The 23,211-nt window shown below is 46.7% G+C and overlaps 1 protein-coding gene across 2 annotated transcripts; it reads left to right on the forward strand.

The window, feature by feature from the left end:
- Window positions 1-52: 52 nt before the first annotated feature.
- ubr1 (ubiquitin protein ligase E3 component n-recognin 1) lies at window positions 53-21,142 on the forward strand. Of its 2 annotated transcripts, XM_079752000.1 has the most exons (48): window positions 53-110; window positions 810-1,066; window positions 2,062-2,140; window positions 2,309-2,419; window positions 3,599-3,726; window positions 4,226-4,364; window positions 4,478-4,540; window positions 4,641-4,764; window positions 5,549-5,656; window positions 5,760-5,848; window positions 5,935-6,033; window positions 6,244-6,401; window positions 6,506-6,605; window positions 6,736-6,864; window positions 6,981-7,161; window positions 7,306-7,367; window positions 7,462-7,572; window positions 7,672-7,737; window positions 7,877-7,978; window positions 8,133-8,196; window positions 8,302-8,426; window positions 8,546-8,598; window positions 8,679-8,781; window positions 8,874-8,922; window positions 9,289-9,443; window positions 9,552-9,651; window positions 10,031-10,134; window positions 10,868-10,951; window positions 11,483-11,670; window positions 11,823-12,034; window positions 12,391-12,493; window positions 12,877-13,029; window positions 13,676-13,776; window positions 14,210-14,297; window positions 14,403-14,551; window positions 14,804-14,859; window positions 14,951-15,047; window positions 15,139-15,206; window positions 15,788-15,932; window positions 16,893-16,980; window positions 17,531-17,667; window positions 17,950-18,058; window positions 18,175-18,231; window positions 18,348-18,425; window positions 18,979-19,149; window positions 19,341-19,442; window positions 19,833-20,017; window positions 20,900-21,142. In XM_079752000.1, the coding sequence occupies exons 1-47, from the start codon at window positions 66-68 to the stop codon at window positions 19,972-19,974; spliced, it is 5,232 nt and encodes a 1,743-aa protein (XP_079608126.1). In that variant the 5' UTR covers window positions 53-65; the 3' UTR covers window positions 19,975-20,017; window positions 20,900-21,142. The 2 variants fall into 2 exon arrangements, with proteins under 2 accessions (XP_079608126.1, XP_079608125.1); XM_079751999.1 differs by having other exon boundaries at window positions 19,833-21,142.
- Window positions 21,143-23,211: the final 2,069 nt, after the last annotated feature.

Genomic DNA, 23,211 nt, shown 5'->3' on the forward strand with positions numbered 1-23,211 from the left:
AAGAAGCGAAGCTACGTCGTAAAATGTTATTACGACTGTGACCACTCCTTTACGGCAGATAAAATATGGCGGAAGGTGAGAAAACACTCAACGGAGTGGATCTCAGCAAGGTAGGTTTTAAATTGGTCTAAAACTGTTTAAACGCTCCTCGCACCAACACATCGTAACGTTTTGTTGGAGGTATACGAACATATATTGCATCGTGCCATGTTGTTTAGCGCTGCGCCGGGGACGTGTTATTCCCTGTTATCACCAGCTGCTAGCTGCTATGCTAATATAGTGACATACAGTTGAGTTGTTGTCGTCTATCGACAGCCAGGCCGAACCATAATGCATGATGTATTCATGTGTTCATTGGTTTCGGATGCATGTCACTTCATGCCATCGGTCGGTTGTTAAAAGGTTAAAATGTATTTGTTTTCTGCAAACGTTTATGAGTAGCATTTTTCACGTTTCATAGTTTGGACTGGTCCTTGTGCCAATCACGGAAGATGATTTGTGAAGCTATTGACATTTTTTAATGGAAAGTTGTCATTGGCCCATAATCATCAACGACAACTTAATTCATCCTGGTCATTGACGGCCCGAATACATGGGATGTTATTTCAGGCATAATACAACCTCTTTTTGATTATGCAAAACTGTAGGATGTATATCAGGGGGAGGAATGTTTATAATGTTTTTTTGTTTATCAATTTAAAAAAAATCTTTTGTCTACTTGAACAAAAATATTTTTGTGATAGAGAGAAATCTATTGCTGTTTAAACAATGCTGATGTCATGGCGTTTCATCTTTCTGCTGTCCTGCAGAAATGGCTGGATGCCGCAGACAGCTATGCAGAATTGCGATCCTACCTGCGAGACATGGTGCCAAGGACCTACCACCTGGACACGGTGCTTGATCCGCAGGAAGAGGAGCGGGTGCAGAGATGCCTCCTCCACCCACTGGAGTGTTTCCTGTTTGGAGAGGATCCGCAGGAGGGCTTGGCCAAACTCAAGCAGGGCAGCGAGTCCTCTGGGATATGTGGCCGTGTCTTCAAGGAGGGAGAGACAGTCTACTCCTGCAGGTCAGAGAAGTCCAAAGCTGCAACTTACATTTTTGTTTTCATTAACCTATCAATTTGTAGATTTCTGAGTAGTCGTGTAGTCCATAACTATCAGAACGACAGATATTCAGGGTCCTTGAGGTCATAGACTTTCTTGTCAAAGACAGACGTTATTTAGCTGTGAGAGAAATAATGCAATGACAGCACAAGTTTAGGGTAGTTTGCATTTATTGATCTCAAAGGCAGAAAAATAAACTGATTGTGGTCAATAAACAAGTAGCATGATGTGTTTTCACCACTTTAATATTAGTAATGAATATTGCATTTAGTATCTGGATCTGCAACTTTACTTCTCGTTTCTGAATTAGTAAATTTTTTATATGAAATCATGATCTCTTCTTGAAATGCCGTGTTTGAATTTCAAAGAGGTGTATTCAAAAACTAATAATTTCAGATGGCCTTGTTTCAAACTATAATATTTCATATTATGATGTTATGAATATAATTGTGTAAAAATAAGTATATACAAAAACAAAAAACATCATGGCAGTGATTTGCTTAATTACGCTTGGACATAACATGCTTTGTACTAGGGAGCTGGCAGGGAAATCTCTTTAATGTCTGGTCCAACCACATTTGCATTCTCACCTACAGTTCCTCGGTTAATATCTGGATAATTTCAGGTTTGAAATGCATCTGTGAAAGAGGACTTTGATACTTTCTCATCTCTTAAATGTAATACTTTCTAAACAACGTTCAATAAATAAAGCCAGATGATTAATAGAAGTCTTTGAATAGACCTGTGAGCGGTATCAGCCGGTAATGCTTCCAGGGACAAAATGTTCTTTCACACATCAATAGGTTCAAGTCAGCCTTGGGGCAGAAATACGATGCATGTTTTATTTTATCCAAATATTTTTTTTGTTTTATACTTTTTAAATCCGCTTTGTACTGCATACATTTTGTTACTCTTTTTATTTTTATTAATGACCCACATTGCATTCTACTGACTGCAGGGACTGTGCGATAGACCCCACCTGTGTGCTGTGCATGGACTGCTTCCAGGAAAGTGTGCATAAAGGCCATCGCTATAAGGTACCGCCTACATGCTGTCACTCCTATGACCATAACCATTTGAACATTGTTAATCATCTAAGGACTTAGAGAAATTATACATTTTCCAAATGCACAGATTTTCATAGCTATACATATTTCCCAGTCCTGTATAACATGACATAATCCTACCCGTCTTGTGGTGCTCAGATGCACGCCTCATCGGGTGGCGGGTTCTGTGACTGTGGAGATCTGGAGGCCTGGAAGATCGGCCCCTGTTGCTCCATACACGACCAGGGAACGGCTGTTGCCATGGAAACCGTGAGTTACATTACATGGAAGCCGGAAGGCGAACCCCAGATTTCTTTTTTGTTTTTCTCTCCCGGTTTTAATCATTTAGCGTTTGTCTTGGATGTATTTTGGGGCTGTGAGTGGCCGGATAGGATCTGGGAAAGTGACATTGAGTGACCTGCCCTGCCTGAGAAATTTTAGAGTGGTTCTAAGTGTTTGCTTACATGATTATGAGCTATGGAGGAAAATAAACTGCGATTCTCCAGCAGTCTTTTTACTCAGGCTGAATTGTGGCTAGACTGAGATGTGACAACGTATGACGTTGATATTTCTTGGCTGATGTTTTTCCATAATGGCTGGAAATTTGCATCCAAATGCCTTGAGCTAATAATCACAACACCAATATTGGTTGTATTTATTTTGCTCTAGGTCCTTTTAGGGTCAAACCAATACCCAGTGTTCTGTCCCCATCTGTCATTTAGCTCATCCCAGCTGCTCAGCCTCCATCTTGATAAGGCTAAACCAAAGCCCTTTTACAAACACAGAGCAGGACGGTGTTTAGCTTCTTCTTTTCCATAAACAACAGGTGCCTCAATTAAGAGGCGACACTACAGAGCAGGTCTGCCTGCTTTGTGCTTCCCCTGCAGATGTAAAACGCTGCTTTAACTGACACTTTCCATGTGGGAGTACTCCACACTGAACATAAAACACCTGTTAATTCAAACCAGAACAAACATGTTTTCTGGGTATTTCACAGGTCCCTGATCCAGCCTACTGTCCCATCTGCCAGGTCTTTGCCGTTGAGGTTCAGATCTATCATCACGCGGCATCACTATTGAGAAGATGGCTCTCTGAGAGGGCAGAGGAAGGGAAAATGTCTGTCGATTTTGGCCCCCTTTTCCTCTAGTCCAGTGGGCTAAACTGCTGGCACTAATGCTGGAGGAAGGGAGGACCTGGGTTTGACACCAGAGTCTGGTGAACTCGGGGAGATCACACCACAAAGTGGTTTATTCTAGGCGTCAGAGCAAGCCTGCCGACTATCGACTACACAGGGAACTGGGAAGGTTATCCAAGTAAAGGCGTCCACAGCAGACTGACTGGGGGCTGATGGGTTACAGGATTGGCTAAATGTCTGTGTCTGACAGGAGGACATAACCATACACACAACCACCATAACGCCTCATGCTTACAAATATACGTGCTTTTCAGGACGCCAGTGTGCTGGATCCTGTCCTGCACGAGCGCGCTGAGCAGCTGTTTCGTTGTCTCCTGCGCTACGTCACAGAAATGCTGGTCTGGGAGAAATACTACGAGCTCCCAGATGACCTTGAGCCCAGGTACTGCCAAGAAATCGGTTATGGAAAACAAAAGCTGGACAATGATTGTTGTGTTACCCCATGGATTGATGCTGAACCTAGTGGGTTTTGCTTAACTTAATATAAGCCATATCACAATCATTTGGTAAATGGACTGCATTTATATAGCGCTTTTCTACCCAGGCAACTCGAAGCGCTTACAATATTTCCTAACATTCACCCATTCATGCACATATTCACACACCGATGGCAGTCTCAGCCATGCAAGTTAACCAGCCAGCTCGTCGGGAGCAGTAAGGGTGAGGTGACTTGCTCAGGGACACCTCGAACCTCTGCTAGGAGGAGCCGGGGTTCGAAAAGTTAATGGCAAACCCACTCTACCTCTTGAGCAACATGCCACCCTGGCAATTTATATGGATTCAATGTTCTCCGGTCCAATTAAGTTTTAGGGTGTAAAGTGAAATGTTGCTAAACCATAATAACCCCCCCCCCCCCCCTCTCCCCATGGTCATATTTACAGGGTGGACGAAGAAGTGTACTTATGCGTGCTATACAACGATGACCACCACTCATTCGACCACGTTATCTACAGCCTGCAGCGCTCCATCAAGTGCACCCAGGCGGTGGCCCAGGCCCACACAGCGCTCATCGACAAAGAGGTGTCTGGACATTAACACGTTCACACAGCTTTCACCAGGAGGAAGGAAGCACATCTTAAAACAAACACTGGGCCACAAATTGAATCAACAACGTGTCTTTACTTGTAATTCAGGGACGCTGGATCGTGAAGAAAGGAACCGTTCTGGCTTGCCAGGAAGTGAACGACCTCATCGAGGTACATTCCAATGCAGTGGTTCTTCTGTTCAGCGTTCACGACCGGTGACCATTTTGTTTTGGTCCCTGTATGCAATGCCTTACTCTGGTTGTTCTTGCAGTCCAACTCGAAGCACATCTCCCAGGAGGCTCTGCGCGTGGAGGTGCTTCTCTATGCAGTGGTGGCCCATCAGACCTTTGCACTGCGCCTGGGCAACTGGTTCCAGAAGATCGTCGGTTACTCAGGTAAGAGCGTCAAAGTTTCTGCTTTGGCTCATTTGATATCGGTAGTTTGGTCCCTCTAGCTGTTTAAAAAAGAATCAGCAATCATGATTTCTTTATAAGCATCATGTTTAACCAGTTGAGCTCCAGCCTATTTTTTAGGTTTCTGCTCGAAAATGACATACCCAAAATGAATAGAGAATATCTCTGCATCTACAAGGTCTATTTGAATAATTGTGATGTCATTAGAAAGGGAACACTTGTGACATGTGTTCAGATGTGTAAGTAGTAGTCGCTGTTAATAAGTGGTTGTATACCTTTGTATTCTTTGGCTGCTGGTTCACTGAGTTTTTCGTCTTGTCATGGTCTTAGCTTTCATTTGAGATAATATTCGTTTGTGAACAATGAAGTATCGGTGCGGTAGCAATGGAAATGTGGAGAGTGGGTTGACTTTCTGACGCTATTCAGATTTTGATATTTGATCATTAATATGCTTGGTGTTTGAGTTTTGTAAAAATGACTTATGTGCTTGTAGCCAAGTTTCTCATGTTTATTTGATGTGCAGTATGACTATTTCTACGTAATAAGGGCAGTGTTGTATGCCTTTTGCTGCGAGAGTGACAGAGTCCCCAAATATGGGGACCCTCGAGTTCAAGAGGTTAACTAGGTAATTAACTATATATTTGTATGCCTTGGATGGCAAAGTGAAAGGGAACAACATGAGACACACAGAACAAACCAGTGCCACTCAAGCCGCCCTGCTTGAGAATTTGTCTAGTCTGCTGATCTAGTGTGCTTCTCCCTTCAGTTGGTTTCAGGCAGATCTTCTCTCAAGTGTTCCTTGAGCATAGACTGGTTCACCAGGATCCCTGTTTCGTCAGCCAGCTGATGCTGCATGATTTTGTGATGCACAAAGGTGAGTGGGGAGGCCGACCCGGTACACCCAGGTAATCATCCTGGCCCGTTTCATGTTTCCTGTTTGATAAGCAGAACGCTCTTCTTTTGGTCTCTCCCACTAGGAGCTCGCAGGATCGTCTATGAGTTGATCTTCTGCAGCCTGCTAATGGATACAGAGTCCAAGAGGCTTTTTGCAATTGAATTCACAAAGGTTTAATTAACATTATAATTGAGTCTATAGAAATGCATCTTCGATGAGGTTTTGCAACTAATACCGTCTGTATTTTGGTCTTCTAGAATTATGACATGCTGCAGCAGTGCTTCATCTTTGATTATCATGACAGGAGTATCTTCATATCCTCTCTGTCGGTACAGATCTTCACTGTGCCAACCCTGGTGAGCATTGGCTGCTATGAGGGCATCTAAACGTTACACGTGTCTTCGCAACCTGCATGATACTAGAGTTGTTATCAATCTGTCTTCATTTGAATTAAATCTATTTTAGGAACTTTCTTGTGAAGTAAACAATACAAAAGTTTGTTTACCGTACAAAAGCATGGACAGGTGTATTACAACATTTCTCTCTGCCTCCCCGCCACCCCCCAGGCCAGACATCTGATCGAGGAAGCTAAGGTCATCAAGGTGATTGTGGGTACCATCATGGAGGTGCTCAAGGGTCACCTGTGCGACTCCAACCGCTTCCAGTTCCAAGGCTACAACTCGGACAAGTTCTTCCGCATTCATGTCATCTTCCATGACCTCAGGTGATGTTTGTGTGTGTTTGATGACATGCGTTTATTTTATGCAGTACACATTCCCAGCTTGCACCGACTGCGAAGAGTAACAGTCATATTTGTCAATAATACAGGTACATTCTGATCAGCAAGCCCACTGAATGGACAGATGCGTTGAGGACAGCATTTCTGGAAGGGTTCAAAGCCTTTCTGGATCTCCTTGGTTGTATGCAGGTATGGATTCATGCAAGGCTGTCCTGTCGTTGGGTGGATGGTTCTGCGAATCTTATGGTACATCATGTTTTTTAATGGAAATCCTACAAAAATGAGAAATCATTAACCTTTTCAATGGTTCCGTGTCTAGGGCATGGAGGAGGTGAAACGCCAGTTCGGTCAGCACATCGAGGTTGAACCAGAGTGGGAGGCTGGCTTCTCTCTGCAGATACAGCTCCGCCACATCCTCTCCATGTTCCAGGACTGGTGCGCTTCTGACGTAAGTCCCGTCGCACAGACCATCAGATAAAACAGAAGAAAACGATCGTTAATAAACTCGGCGAAAGGCAACGTGTTGCCCTGCGTGACTCCACATCCTCATCCGCCCACGTGCAGGAGAAGGTCCTGCTCCAGGCCTTCAGAGAATGCCACGGAGCACTGATCCATTGCAACCACCGGGCACACCAGAGCGAGCCCACCGACTTCTACATGTGCAAGCAGATCCTCCACATCCGTCCTTACAAAGTCTCCCAGGAGCCTGTCAGCATACACCTGCCCATCTCCAGGCTGTTCGCTGGTAAGACTGCTGCAATGCCTCTGACTCTGTCTCAGTGTCTCTGTGTCCGTGTCTGCGTGAATTCAATCTGAATAGTCCTCATCTGGAGGACTCTCTGGAAAGCTCTCCCCGTGTGACTGCGCCTTTGTTTGTCGTCCTCCACAGGCCTGTATCTGCACCTGTGCAGGACCGGGGCCATTGAGCGCCTCCACCAACACGTCGATCCCGTGAGTGGCCTTTCACCTCCCCAAACACAACTTTTTGAATGGCGGTGACATTTGAATGAGGTTGTTAAGACTCTCTCTGGTCCTGCTGTTCCAGGCAAGCTACGACTACACCTACCTGGCGGAACACTCTCTGCGCTGCCTGGTGTTGGTGGCACAGGTCTCGGCGGAGATGTGGCGCCGGAACGGGCTCTCGCTCGTCAGCCAGGTCGGGCAGCAGTGATTCCCTATGGTGTATATATATATACACCTCACACATTGTTCAGTGTAGGGTGGGGCCTCACTGTGGGCTGTTCCTCCCTTTCAGGTGTACTACTATCAGGACGTCAAGTGCCGGGATGAGATGTATGACAAGGACGTCCTCATGTTACAGGTAGGGCCTTGTTTTAGTAGACCTCATTCATAGAATATGGAGAATAATGCCTCAGCATAAATTCATTGTCATTATACACAATGAACAATGTAAACAGTATACATTTTTTCAAGCTGTGTTTTATCTCAAATATGAACAGATTGCAGCCTCCAAAATGGACCCCAACCACTTTCTCATGCTTCTCTTGTTGAGGTTTGAGCTATTTGACGTCTTTAACGGAAGTACCTCGGGCAAAGATCAGGCAAGAAAAAAACTCTTTCTATAAACTCTTTGATTGCGTCTCTCCCTGGGAATCTCTCTTTCTCTCTTTCTGTCTTTTTCTTACTCTTTCACCCGTCTTCACCCTCTGGTTCTCTGCTCTTCTGTTCTCAACCATTTGAACTTGGGTCTTGCAGGAGCTGCTGAAGCAGTGGAATCGGCTGACAGAGGAGATGCTCTTTCTCCTGATTGTCATCATCGGTACATCATAAACGCTCTCATCTTCCAAAGTGTTCAGACTCTACCAGCCCATTGACTGTGGGCCCAGTGTTTGACCAATAGCGTTTCTCGTTGGTGCCCACCCAGGCGAGCGCTATGTCCCGGGGGTCAGCGAGGTAACCAAAGAGGACGTGACGATGAGGGAGGTGATCCATCTGCTCTGCATCGAGCCCATGGCCCACAGCGGCCTGGTCAAAGGCCTGCCGGAAAACGTGAGCTCCCCAGCCTCTCATGTTGACCTCCGAACTCCACAAGACAAACAACATAAATGAAATAAAAAACAATGTCCAAAAATATGATATAATATAATGTAAAACTTCTATTTTAACAGGAGAGCCATGAAACCGGCCTGGAGTCTGTTATTTCCAAAGTTTCCAATTTTAAGTAAGTAATCGTTTGAAGCAGACTGTGATTCAGCCTGGAGGATTATTGTTGAGGTTTTAAATGGGATCCTTGTGTCCTAGGAAGCCTGGGGTGTCAGGCCATGGTCTGTACGAAGTGAAGAAAGAGTGTCTGCCAGAGTTCAACCCTTTCTTCTACCACTACTCCAAGTCTCAGCACAGCAAGGTTTGGCCAAAGCTTAAAGCCCAATGCTGGATCCTTGTTCCCTCATTCTGATGTGCAGCTCCCTGTAATGGCTACTGCTGTCTCTGTTCTAGGCAGAGGATTCCCAGAAGAAGAGGAGAGCTCAGGAGGGCACTGATCAAGGTTAGTATCACGTTAGTATTTGAGTAAGAGGGTGAGCGTGTCCAAGAGCCTGATTGGACTAGCAACCCACAAAGATGAAATTTCTGTTTGTTATATAATATAAGGATAACTTGTTATTAACCGAGTGACACGAGAACACAGGTCGAGATGCTTATCCATTTTAACAGATTTATTAGCACCACAAAAATTGTTAAGTTGCACTTAACCGGTTCCCGTAAGGCATTGTAATAACAATGCATACTGTTGACTATCCATTGCATACATAAGAAAAAAGTACGCTCTACCGGTTCAGCTGTTATCCAATGTTTAAGAAATCAATCAGAGATTAGGGTTGGACCACAAACCTACGTGTTTCTCTCCTCCCAGCCCTGCGGCCTCCCGTGCCGCCGGCCTTCTGCCCGGCCTTCTCCAGCGTGGTGCGTCTGCTCAGCTGTGACATCTTCGTCCACATCCTGAGGCGAGTGCTGCAGAGAGCTGCCAAGGACCGCTCCACACAGTGGACCGAGGCCATGGTCCAGAGGGTACGCGCCAGCTGGCCAACTCGGGTCCATCCGGTTTCATTCTGCCTCATTCTGTTTTTGAGTGTCTGACTGACCTTTAGTGACTGTCATGTGTACCCCCTCTCCAAGGCCCTGCATCTGATTGGACAAGCACTGTTGGAGGAAAAGTCCCAGCTGGAGGCCGCTGCAGACGAGGAGGTGGCCTTCGATTTCAGCGTCAAAGCCCGTGGTACGTGGAGGCCATATTGCCTCGGTGTTGTTTTGTTAGTCTAATTTTTCGTCTTTTTATTTTTTAACCATTGCTAGTCATGCGTCAAACGATGATATCCATTGTCCTTTACGATTCACTATTGATTGTTTCCATTTTTTATTTGACGTAGTGATTTAAAATGAGCAGAACATTTCTAAATGCCAATCGCTAGTTACCTATTTGCTTTCTCTGACGTAGCACTGAACACTTAAGTTTTGATTCAGATTTGTATTCATTCCATTCTTTCGAAGGAGCACTCGATCGATTGGTCGATCGACTCCTCCTCAAGCATTAACTGCTAGCCTCGCTTAGTGTTGTTTTTGTTACGATCCAAATCTCTTTCACTGGTCCCTCTTAGGTTTGGGCTCAGAACACAGCAAATCTGTGTTCCAGCTCCTGACCAAAGTCAAGTCCCTTCCTGCACTGGAAGGCCACAGCGACATGGTCAAGTGGATCCTCCAGGTGAGCTCTTGAAGCTATAAGATTCCATCGTTCACACACACGTCATGGCTTTTAAACCGCTGTTCTGTGTTTCAATCTATGCAAATGGATGTTGATCCGCTAGATGTTTGCGGTGGTAAAGAGCCACAGAGAGTTTCATTCTATGGTGATCTGCTAGATGTTTGAGATCGTGAAGTGACAGTTTCATTCTATGATGATCTGCTAGATGTTTGAGATCGAGAAGTGACAGTTTCATTCTATGGTGATCTGCTAGATGTTTGAGGTGGTGAAGTGACAGTTTCATTCTATGTTGATCTGCTAGATGTTTGAGGTGGTGAAGTGACAGTTTCATCCTATGTTGATCTGCTAGATGTTTGAGGTGGTGAAGTGACAGTTTCATCCTATGTTGATCTGCTAGATGTTTGAGGTGGTGAAGTGACAGTTTCATCCTATGTTGATCTGCTAGATGTTTGAGGTGGTGAAGTGACAGTTTCATCCTATGTTGATCTGCTAGATGTTTGAGGTGGTGAAGTGACAGTTTCATTCTATGTTGATCTGCTAGATGTTTGAGGTGGTGAAGTGACAGTTTCATCCTATGTTGATCTTCTAGATGTTTGAGGTGGTGAAGTGACAGTTTCATCCTATGTTAATCTTCTAGATGTTTGAGTCTGTGGAGTGACAGTTTCATCCTATGTTGATCTTCTAGATGTTTGAGGTGGTGAAGTGACAGTTTCATCCTATGTTAATCTTCTAGATGTTTGAGTCTGTGAAGTGCCACAGAGAGAAGAACTGCCCGACCGCCTCCGTGAGCATGGACACGAGCAAGCCAGAGCCAGAGGTAAAGACTACACATGGACATGTTATGGACAAGATGGACCAAATGGACTTTATTGGGTTATGTGTAACATATCCATAAACAGGGACCTTTTTATAAACGCACCAACAGTTCATTTTTCAGAAGAAAGAGAAACAACAAATCGCTGTTGGTACATCAAGGAGGTTCCTAGAACCAAGTGTCCAGCACTAATACTTGCTAGGTTAATCCAATCCCCGTATGCAACAACGATAGCTAGGATAAGACACTAGACAATGCTAAGGGTTATTTTTAAGTGCAATGACGTACAACATACATTAAGTGCGTACAAGTGATGTTTTTAGGAGACTAAGGGAGGAGAAGGGGCGGTGGGGGGTAAGGGAGGAGGCTATACAGAGTCAAGGTTAACTCTTAATCTGACCTACCAGTATTATAAACATGCATGCTGCTTGTATTAAAGAAAGGAGAGTGGAACTTTATATGTGGCTCGCTGCTGGTGGATGGAGAGCGACAAACTGCCCTAAGGCCCTCCCCTCCTCCCTGCACTTACCCCAGGCGGCCCAGGACAAAGACAAGGCTGAGCGCAAGAGAAAGGCGGACGCCGCCAAGCTTCACCGGCAGAAGATCATGGCCCAGATGTCCGCCATGCAGAGGAACTTCATCGAGTCCAACAAGATGCTGTACGACAACATGCCGGACAGCAGCAGTAGCCATCCAGGACCGGCCGCCACGTCTAGTGAAAGGTAGGGTGGTGGTGGTTGTGTTAAATCTGGTTCATTATTTAAGTTGTAGGTTATGAACATGCCTGAATTCTGACCAGATATTTTAAAAAGTTGGACCTGATAGTAAAGTTTTCACTGACTTGTCTCCCTCCCCCCATCTCATCCCCCTCCAGCTGTGTCCCGGAGCAGCGGGAGCGCTGCGTGGCCCTGGGCCCCCAGCGGGGCTCCACGCCCGCCCACCGGGAGGTGCTGACCTGCATCCTCTGCCAGGAGGAGCAGGAGGTGGCAGCGCTGTCCCAGGCCATGGTGCTGACGGCGTGCGTGCAGAGGTCCACGGTGCTCACCCAGTGCCGGGGGAAGGCCCTGGGCACGGAGAACGCCTGCGGTGGGTCTCAGACTCGGGGCTGCATGTCTTCGTTCACAGCGCGCCCCCTCCTTTAGTCTCTCTTCGGCAAGCCACGTCCATGCTTCGGATTCGTGAAGCTTGATTCTGAAGGTTACGTTTACATTACATTTAGGGCGTTTATCAGAGGCTTTTCTCCAAAGCGACTTACAATAAGTCATTTGTCAGAAGAAAGAGAAGCAATATATCACTGTCTATATACAGTAAGGTTATTCATATAACCACGGGTATTCATATAACCAAGTGCCAAGCCCTAACAATTGCTAGGTTAACCCATTCCCCGTGGGCCCTGTGCACCCACTGCCATTGAGTCTTACTGAACTGTTGGTCTCTTGCAGGTAACGCAGCCCCGTCCAACTCGCTCTTCATGGCCCCTGACCTGGTGGTCGGGACACACACCGGCAGCTGCGGCCACATAATGCACTCAAGCTGCTGGCAAAAGTGAGTCCCTCGCATCTGCGTATCTGCTCTATTAGAGTTGTTAGCCCACTCGGCTCGCCGGTCTGTCTCTGCAAGTCTCTCATGCTTTCCACAGAGAGAATGACATCACATTAACATTTTACATCAGCGCATTTAGCAGACGCTTTTATCCAAAGAGACTTACAATAAGTACATTTGTCAGAAGAAAGAGAAAAAATATATCTCTGTCGGTACAGTAAGGATGTTCATAGAAACAATTTCCAAGCACTAACAATTGTTAGGTTAACCCATCCCCTATATACAACAAAGACAACTTGGATAAGACGCTGCACAATGCTGTCGTACAACATTCAATAAGCCCGTACATGCATGACCTCATTGAGCTTCTGAACCGGTTCCTTCAGGTATTTCGAGGCGATCCAGAACACGACCAGGAACCGCCTCCACGCCGAGCTCATCATCGACCTGGAGAACGGGCAGTACCTGTGTCCCCTCTGCAAGTCCCTGTGCAACACAGTGGTGCCCCTCATCCCGCTGGAGCCCCTCACCCTCGACTAGTGAGCGGCCCTCTAGAGCTAGCTCTCTGAGAATAACTGCATTTTAGGACACTGCAAAATGCTTGATTTTAATTGTAGAGCATGATAATGGGAATATACCGGCAGCAAAGTTACCAAGAGTTCATTCAGTGAGACAATATGTGAACAAGATTCTTATAGGGAAATGTTTGCATTCCAGGTGAATAATACAAAGGTTACAAATGTGAGGGGGAGTGACCAACGTGGAGAGTTTAGGATTGGTCATGGCTGAAGTCAGCCACGGTGGGAGAGGCCAAGTTAAACTGCAATACACTATGGGTGAAGTGGTCTGCAAGGCTGTAAGACAATTAAAGGAATCCACACAACAAAATGGTCAGTCGATTAACATGGCGTTAATATCAGACTTTGTGGCTACTGTAGCAATGCAAATGCCACCTCTCAGTTAGAGAGAGGAAGGGAAGTACCTCTAGGTCCAAGGAGAATATATACAATTCCGTTGTTTGTCTAGTAATTATATAAACAAGGTTAATATAATTTGTATATTATAGTTACGATTAATATTTCAACGACGCTATCCCGACGATGGATGTTGTGTTATCCATATGGGGGACGGGCTCATCTGTGTCGCAGTCCGTTCAGATGCTGATGTCTCCCCTCTGTCATGCAGCGAGAATGCAGAGATAGTGGGCCAGCACCTGACCCTGCCCCGCTGGATCCAGATCCTCTTGGCCAGAATCAACGGACTCAAGTCCATCAATCACAGCTCCGGTGAGGACAGATCTGACAGAGCTTGTGACCGTGGTAACCTGGTGGTTGTAGGCCAAGGCAGGGGATGACTGGAAGATAAAGAATAGATATGTTAAATATATATAGTGGAGGTGTGTTTATTACTTCTTTAATTACATTAATGTAATGTACATTCAATATACAAGTGACCAGAGCATGTGTAGAAAGGTTCCTGTGATCAATATGGTTAGTGAGGCTGAGAGAGGAGCCTGAAGGGAAGTTAGTGAGCCTGGTAATCTGCTCCCCAAATACCATTGGTTTGTACTGAACCTGCTCCATTCCATTCAGCCATTACCTGATAAGGATCAGTCGAGGGCGATGAGGAAGTGTGAATCATCGTGTTTTATTCAACCGGTGATCATGGAGCTGAACAAAGCCGAGGTGTTTGATTGGCTGTCTTGTTGCTGCGTTGCAGAGGGCGCGTCCCCTGAAGAAGCGTCAGGGCTTTGTGGAGGGGGTCGGCCCGACTTCAGATCCATCCTGAGCTTCGGCGTGCAGGAGCCGTGAGTGACTGACGTACTCGCGTGTGGATCATCATTTTAAACACGGGTGTCTTTCTGCGGGGGGAGGGCGGGCATCAGAGAGCGCTGACGTCGCTGTGCTTTCAGGAGGAAGTTCTCGGACAGCATAGCCGAGATGCTGGTGGTGTGTGCCACCACGGTGCACCGGGTGGGCCTGGAGACCCCGCCCAATGAGCTGTGCCCCCACGTGCCCACCATGGCCTGGAACACGTGCGCCTTCACCATCCAGGCCATTGGTGAGCCCCCAGGGATCCACGGTTCCCACTGAACCCCCTACTATGTGTGTACTTCAGTGTAATTAACGTAACGCCGTCGCGGTGTTCTTGCAATAATCAATGGATTGTAAGGCTGTCTGATTGGCTATACATTTATAACTTTAGTAATTGGGAGGTGAAGGGTATTTGTTATTTATGTTAGCCTTGCAACAAAAATGTTGAGCCTTTTTAGATTTTTTGTAATGTTTCTCTGTTACAATTTCTTTGTTGCAGAAAATGTGTTACAGGAAGAAGACAAAGCGCTGTTTGGATCTTTACAGAACCGACAGGTTGTCCAAAGCCTGTAGAAATATGTGCAGCCATATATAAACCCTGCTGTTTATCTGTGGACAATATGACTAAAGGTCTTCCGTCTTTCAGCTGGTGGGTCTGAACGCCGTCATCCAGTTCTCTGCCGCCCAGAGGCTTAAGTCCTCCCAGGCTGTGATCCAAACGCACTTTACAGACATGCTCGCAGGTACGCCGACCATACAACGCATGCGCCGCCGTCCTCGCTCTTTGGGTTATCTGTCGAGTCTAACCAGATGTCCCTCCCCTCCTGTCTCCAGTCCTGTTGCCGACCATCAGCAGAGAGAACACCCCTTCTATCCTGGAGGTGGACTTCTTCCATCTTCTGGTGGGTATCCGGTCGTAATCAGGTCGTTACCAGACTTTAAACACCAGGCTTTTACTGTTATTTACCTTTTAACATTCAGGGCATTTAGCCGATGCTTTTATCCAAAGTGACCTACCATAAGTACATTTGTTAGGAGAAACAACAATATATCACTGTATGGGTACAGTTAGGATGTTCATTGAACCAAGAAGAATTACAATGATTAACAAAAGCAAAATAAATAACAAATCTTTCACTCTGCTGCGGGCCTCAGTTTAAGATGTTGGAATAAATGTGATGTGCTGCTGCTTATGGTTCCCACAGACTTTAAGCAAACTCTACACACTCACCTTTTTCAGTAAAAACAAACACCAAAAACGTATTATTACAATTAACACTTGATTAAGCGCCCAGCTCTACGTTCAAAATAAAATAAGTGCGTAAGAGGGCTGGGGGGGGTAAGGGGGTAGGCTATGCAGAGTCGAGGTGTACTCTCCTTTTCCTTTCTCCACATGCTCCTCTCTGTGGCGTGGGGGTTAGGGTTAGTTATGTGCGCCCATTGCTGTGCTGTGCATGGTACCCACTGTGGTGGTGCTCAACAGGTGGGCATGGTGCTGTCCGTCCCAGCGCTCTACCACGAGGAGGCGGTGGAGCTGCAGCCGTCGGCCGTCAGCTCCGCCTACAACCACCTCTACATCCTGCACCTGGTCACAATGGCGCACCTGGTGCAGGTCCTGCTCACCTCGGGTACGACGACCACTGCTGTTGGACTTATCTTTTACGTTCAGGGCTTTTGACAGATGTTTCTTTATCCAAAGCGACTTACAATAAGTACATTTGTCAGAAGAAAGAGTAACAACAATCTATCGCCTTGGGGACAGTAATGGCGCATTCCCAGCGGAGGGTTCGATTCGGTTCAGTCTCGTAGTGAGGAAGCGGTGTAGCCCAGCTCAGTTCAGCGGTCGCGTTTCCACCGCCGACAGTACCCTTATGGTAGGCCGGATGTCGATCGCCGCGGCAGCTACCTAAACGTTGTGACATCATAGCAGTGCGACGCAGTGTAGCCTGCTCAATAAAAACAATAAATAAAATAAAAACAATAAAAACTGCTCCATCAAGCTCCCTCTGCACGTCTTCCTCCCCAAGAATGCAGAGGAACGTCTCCACCTCCTTGTTCGCCCAAGTTAAAGTATTGTGCGACAAAGTATGTCCATTATCCAGAATAATACCTCGCGGGTACTGTTTGTTTGTTTTTGTCCCCATGTCGCCCGGAAGTGACGATTCTGTCGACCAATCAACGGACGGTGTGTGTAACTCGAACTTGCCGGCACCCTTTCAGGCGTCTCAGTACCCCAACGGAGGAGTACTGCGAGACGAGTGTGAGACGAGTACGTCTCAGTCCAGGTCACGCCCACTTTTGGCGGTGGAAACGCTATCCGTGCCACACCTTTGCGAACCAAACTGCACCATAAGGATGTTCATAGAACCAAGTGCCAAACACTAAAAATCGCTAGGTTAACCCATTCGCTGTATATAGCAAAGATGGCTAGGATAAGATGCGACACGATGCGTAGTACTATTTTTAAGTGCCAGGGCGTACAACATACAATAAGTGCATGAGAGAGGTGTGGGGGGGTAAGGGGGTAGGCTATGCTGTTGTGCATTCCGTCCGGTGACCCTGGTGGTCGCCCTGCTCTCTGTGTTCAGACTTTCCTGCAGCGGCGGGGGGGCAGGAGGGGGAGGAGTCCCGGGCGGCGGCGGAGCTCTACACCACCCTGACCCAGCTCACCACAGGGTAGCCGCCGGCCTCCTTACTGCTTCAGCTGACACACGCATGTTTACTTTAAAACTCAAAGGGGTGATATTATGCCACCAGGTTGGAGTGTGATTAACCATTACAAGTCTTTGGAAAATCTGCCCTTCCCTGTGCCTTGGTGACTTCACAAGTGGGCGTGTGCACCTAGATGTGCGCTGGATAGTTCAGCCCACACAGTGTACTGTAGCAAACGTTGCTTATCTATCCTGCAGACCTCTAGGTTGACAAGCCAACTTGCGATGTCACAAAAAACACAGGAAGAGGCAGATTTAAAAACTGGCTTGTCATGGCTTATCACGCTCACACCCGGTGGTATAATATCACCCATTTTTAAGGGCTGCATTAAGCTAAAGACATTAACCTAATGAACCAAAGATTTGAGGTCTTGACCTTGAGAAGCTGATGTCCATGTTCGTTTAACAAGGGATATGTCAAAGAAAGCCTCCCTTGTTCCTTTCTGTTCTGTGGGCTTGGTCTCATTGTGTTGTACGTGCATCGACTAACAGAGTTCCGTGTATTTGTCCTCCAGGCTGAGCTCGGATGTGTCCGGCAGCGCTGTGGCTGAGGGAGTGAGGCGGGCGATCACGCCTTTCCTGCGCTGCACGGCACTCTTCTTCAATGGTCTTACAGGAGTGCCCCCTCCGGTGGAGGTTTCCAGCACTGCAGGTCACTCAGGAGTACCTGAGAATACTGAAGTCTTGAGATATATAGATAGATATTGTAATGTTAAACTACATTATCCCCAAGCCTCATATAATTTACAAAATTAGAAAATTATACATTTTAAGCTTGTCATGTAGAAAGGGAAGAAGTGATTCCAGATTAAAGTTCACCCTGTGAAGCCATAGTTTGGTAATTTGACTTTTTCACCCATAACACCACCATGCCAAGCATACCCAATACCCACCACACCAAGTATTAATGTATCCCCTGTGCTCCTTGTTGCAGTTACCTCTCCAGGACACACAGAGGCGCTGTGCAGTTATCTGGCGTTACCCTCAAACCTATTCCAGCTCTTCTGGGAGCACCGGGAGTCTGTGAGGCCTCTGCTGCAGAGGTAGCCTGAAATGATACACACATGGTCTGCTTTCATCTCCTGACTCAGTGCCGGGCCAGCAGCCTGGTGTTCAGTGTCCTGCTCCTGAGTTTTATGGTGCACGTATCTTATTTCAGGTGGTGCCAAGACCCAGCTGTAACCAAAGCGCAAAAGGGTGAAATCCAAACTGTCAGGTACAGGAGTCCTTCTCTCTGGCCCTTTTGTGCGTGTTGCGCTCATAAGATGCTTCTAGAAACGCTGTTGGCTGTGGGCCTTGAAGTCACTGTGAGCTGGTCCCCGCCCTCTGCAGGTATCCCAGGAGGAGGAACCACCTGATAGACCTGCCAGCGGATTACAGCTCCCTCCTCAATCAGGCCAGTCATTTCAAGTGAGGCACGCACACTCACTCAATGAGACACACTCACTCACTCACTCAATGAGACACACTCACTCACTCAATGAGACTCACTCACTCACTCACTCACTCACTCAATGAGACACACTCACTCACTCAATGAGACTCACTCACTCACTCACTCAATGAGACTCACTCACTCAATGAGACACACTCACTCACTCAATGAGACACACACACTCACTCACTCAATGAGACACACACTCAATCAGACACACACACATGTACTCACTCAATGAGACACACACTCACTCAATGAGAGACACACACTCACTCAATGACACACACTCGATGACACTCACTCTATGAGACTCACTCACTCACTCTATGAGACTCACTCATTGAGAATCTCTCACTCACTCAATGAGACTCACTCACTCTATGAGACTCACTCACTCACTCAATGAGACTCACTCACTCAATGAGACTCACTCACTGAGACACACCACGCTCACTCAATCAGACACAGGAACACATTCCACCACCGTTGCGCTCTGTTCATGCGTTTGAACCCCCTGCTCTTAAGGTGTCCCAAGTCCAACGACGGGGAGCGGAAGCACCCCACCCTGTGCCTGGTGTGTGGCACCATGCTGTGCTCCCAGAGCACCTGCTGCCAGTCCCAGCTGGAGGGCGAGGACGTGGGCGCCTGCACCGCCCACGCCGCTACCTGCGGGGCCGGCGTCGGGGTGTTCCTCAGGTGGGCTGGGCGGCACATGTTGGCTGTCTGATCATCGCTTCTATTTATTGATCCCAGTTCGTTACGTGCTGAGCTATTGAGGCAACATGCACGCTGATGAAATAATAACGATTGTATTGCATGTATTTCCCCAAATCAATGTGTTTGCGTAAGTTTGTACATTATGTTTGTGTGTTGCTTTCTGTGGACAGTATCAGAGAATGTGAGATTGTGCTGAAGGCCAGCAAGACGCGAGGAAGCACTTATCCGGCCCCCTACCTCGACGACTACGGAGAGACAGACCCCCAGCTTGTGTAAGACCCCCCATGTTTTCCATTGTGTTTGACATGTTGACTGCACATCAGTACATTCTCCCCTGCTCCTGAAATCCATCTTCACAAAATACTCAATGACTCTTGATGGTCTTCAAACCAGGCCAGCAAGTGTCTCCTTGCTTCTCAGTTCATAACTGCCTTGAAGTCTTTTGTCCGTACAAGCGACTGACCCATAAATATCTTCAGAAAGACGAATATTTTAAAAATCGATTCCTATTTCTATTCTTTCTATTCTCCATTTCCCCTCCCATAATGCATCATTTCCCCCATTCATGAACGTCCCGCTGTCCTCACGTCCGAGGTCTGGCGGTGTCGAGCAACCCCCCCCCCCCCCCCTGTCACCGTGGTAACGCTCTCCTTGTCCCGTAGCCGGGGCAACCCCCTCCACCTGTGCCCCGAGCGCTACAAGAAGCTGCACCAGCTGTGGCAGCAGCACTGCGTCCTGGAGGAGATCGCTCGCAGCCTGGAGGTGGACAACGTCATGTTCGCCCTGGAGTGGCAGATGCTGTGAGGGGGCGGGACCACGGGCCGCCGGGCGCGGCCACACCCTCCCGGTACTGCGGCCGGCGCCACACACACCCGCATACAAGCACACACGGGCAACAAGCACGCAGCCGCACGCGCACAGACACACACACACACACACACACACACATACAGACACACACACAAACACACACACACACACACACACACACACACACACACACACACACACACACACACACACACACACACACACACACACACACACACACACACACACACACACACACACACACACGTATGTATAGAGCTTAGCTTCTCTTTAGTGGGCGGCGAGTGGGGGGGCCCCGGCCTGGCTGAGGGTCCCCATCCACACCCCCACACCCCCCCGGTCCTCTGTAAGGGAGGACCAGAGGCAGTCTTAATATGTCTGGCCCGAGCGAGGGGAGGGGAAAGCGAGTGAGCTGATGCTGCTGCCTTTATCATTTGGATTGCCCTGCGTCACGTGCAAGGCAGCAGGTTCCTCTCCATAGAGCGATCGTGAAGACAACCATGACCCCCCCCACACAATGAATCGTTTAATCATCACTTTATGTGTGTCAAGTGCCTCCCCAGTAATGCTGTGAAGTTCCTGCATTCTTTCTTTAGTTTAGGGTTTTTTGTTTGATTCAAGTTTTACGAAAAGGGTTTGCTTGATCACACAGGAGTTCATTCCCACTAACGAAGTGTTTGGGATCATACTATGTTTGGATACAAATCAATAATAGGTTTCTTGATAATAACTATATCTTCATATATGTAATTTTTGTTCCAGGTAGCAATAGTCTTTATATTTACCCTACTGGTGACAGAGAAGTTATCAAATGATTGTGGAAATACCTATTAGGCCCACCCAGACAAAAACAAACTTTATTAACCGGAAATGATTTGACTGAGCTTGTTGGATTCAGGTTTCCATGGAAACGGGAGAACTAGGACTTGCATCACTAAAGAGCATCATACCAGCAGAAGACTATCCCAGTTATTCTATACACACATTCAAAAATACTATTTAAGATGAATATGTACATTTTATTCACAATAACCGCTTTTAGGGATAACTGAAATCTTGTGCATATTGAAGTTCTTTGTTTTTTTGTTGCTTACTTTTCCATGAATTCAAGCCTGTTGAAATAAAGATCCTGCACTACAAAGCTTTGTGCCATTGATGGTCTTTACTCTGAGTCTTCCTGAGGACGTTTTTACGTTCATATTCATATTACTTTTTTATCTCATGTGAGCAAGAATCATTGCACGAGAAATATTAAAAGGGTCTTAAAAACATTGATGACATAAATGAATTTCACTTCACTGCTAGTGTCGGGTCCAGCAGTCCTATGTTCGAGCAGAATTTCTGGCCGGAGACTTTCAGAGCCTGGGCCGGAAACTAGAGACGGCGAAGGGCGGAGCTAGTCGTGGCTTCCTGTTTGACGGGGCCATGATGGGATAATGGGTGTGTTCTCCAGCACTATACCTCATCCCATTGTGTGACTGCACTCCTCCCCTCGGTGCTTTTTAATATTGAGCTTTCAGTTTTTACTGAATGGCCTGGAAGAGGAGGGCCGTTAAAAGAGGCCTGACGTGTATGAGGCCTGCGTGTATGACGATGACATTCAACAGAAGTCAGACCCTCATTTTGTTAAAGGGGTGATATCATGCTTTTTCAACTTTTCTTTGCTTTAGACTGTTATGTCGTATGCCTACATGTTTTACGTCTGCTAAACTAGAAAAATCGAAGTCCGAGCCAGAGGTAGTATTTGCGGCCACCGAGAACGCCCCTCAATAAGTGTGTGAAACAGCGCGTTTGCGCTCAAACTTTATTCCCATAATAGTGTGTGACGTCCGCTGCTATAGTGCAGAAGTCACGCCTCCTGGCTACCCGCAATGTTTATTACTTCTCGGGGGTGTGAATTTGCCAAAACTCGTAAAGCGTTCGACCAATCACAGCAGACTGGGCTACTCAGGAGGGGGACCTGAATGCAACCTGATACAAAACGGAACATTTTTGATAGACGCTGAAATTGGTTTTGTAGAAATGAACAGTGAGAACAATAAGGGGTATTTTTAACATACAGGAATGTAACCCTATTCTAGTAGTACCCACAAATGCAATCCTTAACCATAAAAAAGCATGATATGGGATCTTTAAAGATTTATTAGAGCAGAATCAACAGTTCATAACCAACACTTATCGGGTTCCATAAAACATTTAAACATCTGTTATTTGTGTTTGGTAAGTGCCAGAGTGGAGCTACCGTTTGGATCCATAATCTTCAATTCATTCATTTCTGTATTTTGTCTTTTTCTGCAGTTCCCTGTTGTCCTAAGGCAGATTGTCCGAAAGGCCATTTTGATTCTCATAAAATATGTTTATCTTCCTTTGCTGGATAATGTTTAGATCAAACAAGTGATACAGTGGAGGCTGTGGCTGTCATAACCCTATCTCTTGTAGACATCACTCAATGTCTGATTGGTATTACAGAACAACTACACTATTAAAAACAACCAGTCCTCACTAACACTTCTTCCCCGTACAGGCAGCGTGCATCTGCTGCTAAAGACAGCTTTGGGTGGAGACACTTATGCTTTGTAGGCCATGAGATGTCTTTTAAGGAGTTACAGTTCTGCGGAGAATTGTAAAATAATAAAACAAGAGTGGTGAACCATATCGATCTTAATCCAAAAGTTACCACCTACTTTGATCTATGGCTAAAAGGCCAATGGGGTGTAACACCAAACCCCCTGTTGTCAAAACCTAAACTACTCAAATATAAATATAAAAACACATGATGTAAAGGAAATGTGTTGACCTGCTGGTCGCGGAAGGGTTAAGTAGCCCAGTGTGTTGACCAGCTGGGTTCAGTAGCCAAGTGTGTTGACCTGCTGGGTTCAGTAGCCCAGTGTGTTGACCTGCTGGGTTCAGTAGCCCAGTGTGTTGACCTGCTGGGTTCAGTAGCCCAGTGTGTTGACCTGCTGGGTTCAGTAGCCCAGTGTGTTGACCTGCTGTGTTCTGTAGCCCAGTGTGTTGACCTGCTGTGTTCTGTAGCCCAGTGTGTTGACCTGCTGGGTTCAGTAGCCCAGTGTGTTGACCTGCTGTGTTCTGTAGCCCAGTGTGTTGACCTGCTGGGTTCAGTAGCCCAGTGTGTTGACCTGCTGGGTTCAGTAGCCCAGTGTGTTGACCTGCTCGTTGAGGGGCCCCAGTCTTTGTAAACATCAGCCCATG

This window comes from Pollachius pollachius (assembly GCF_949987615.1).
Source record: "Pollachius pollachius genome assembly, chromosome: 15".
Lineage (NCBI taxonomy): Eukaryota > Metazoa > Chordata > Actinopteri > Gadiformes > Gadidae > Pollachius > Pollachius pollachius.

What these genes read in the sequence shown, in the direction of transcription:
- ubr1 (XM_079751999.1), top strand. Translation starts at nt 66, where the DNA reads ATGGCGGAAGGTGAGAAAACACTCAACGGAGTGGATCTCAGCAAG. An exon ending in TGATTTTGTGATGCACAAAG is followed by an intron (nt 5,657 to 5,759) that starts GTGAGTGGGGAG and finishes CTCTCCCACTAG; the next exon opens with GAGCTCGCAGGATCGTCTAT. An exon ending in AATCAGGCCAGTCATTTCAA is followed by an intron (nt 18,426 to 18,978) that starts GTGAGGCACGCA and finishes CCTGCTCTTAAG; the next exon opens with GTGTCCCAAGTCCAACGACG.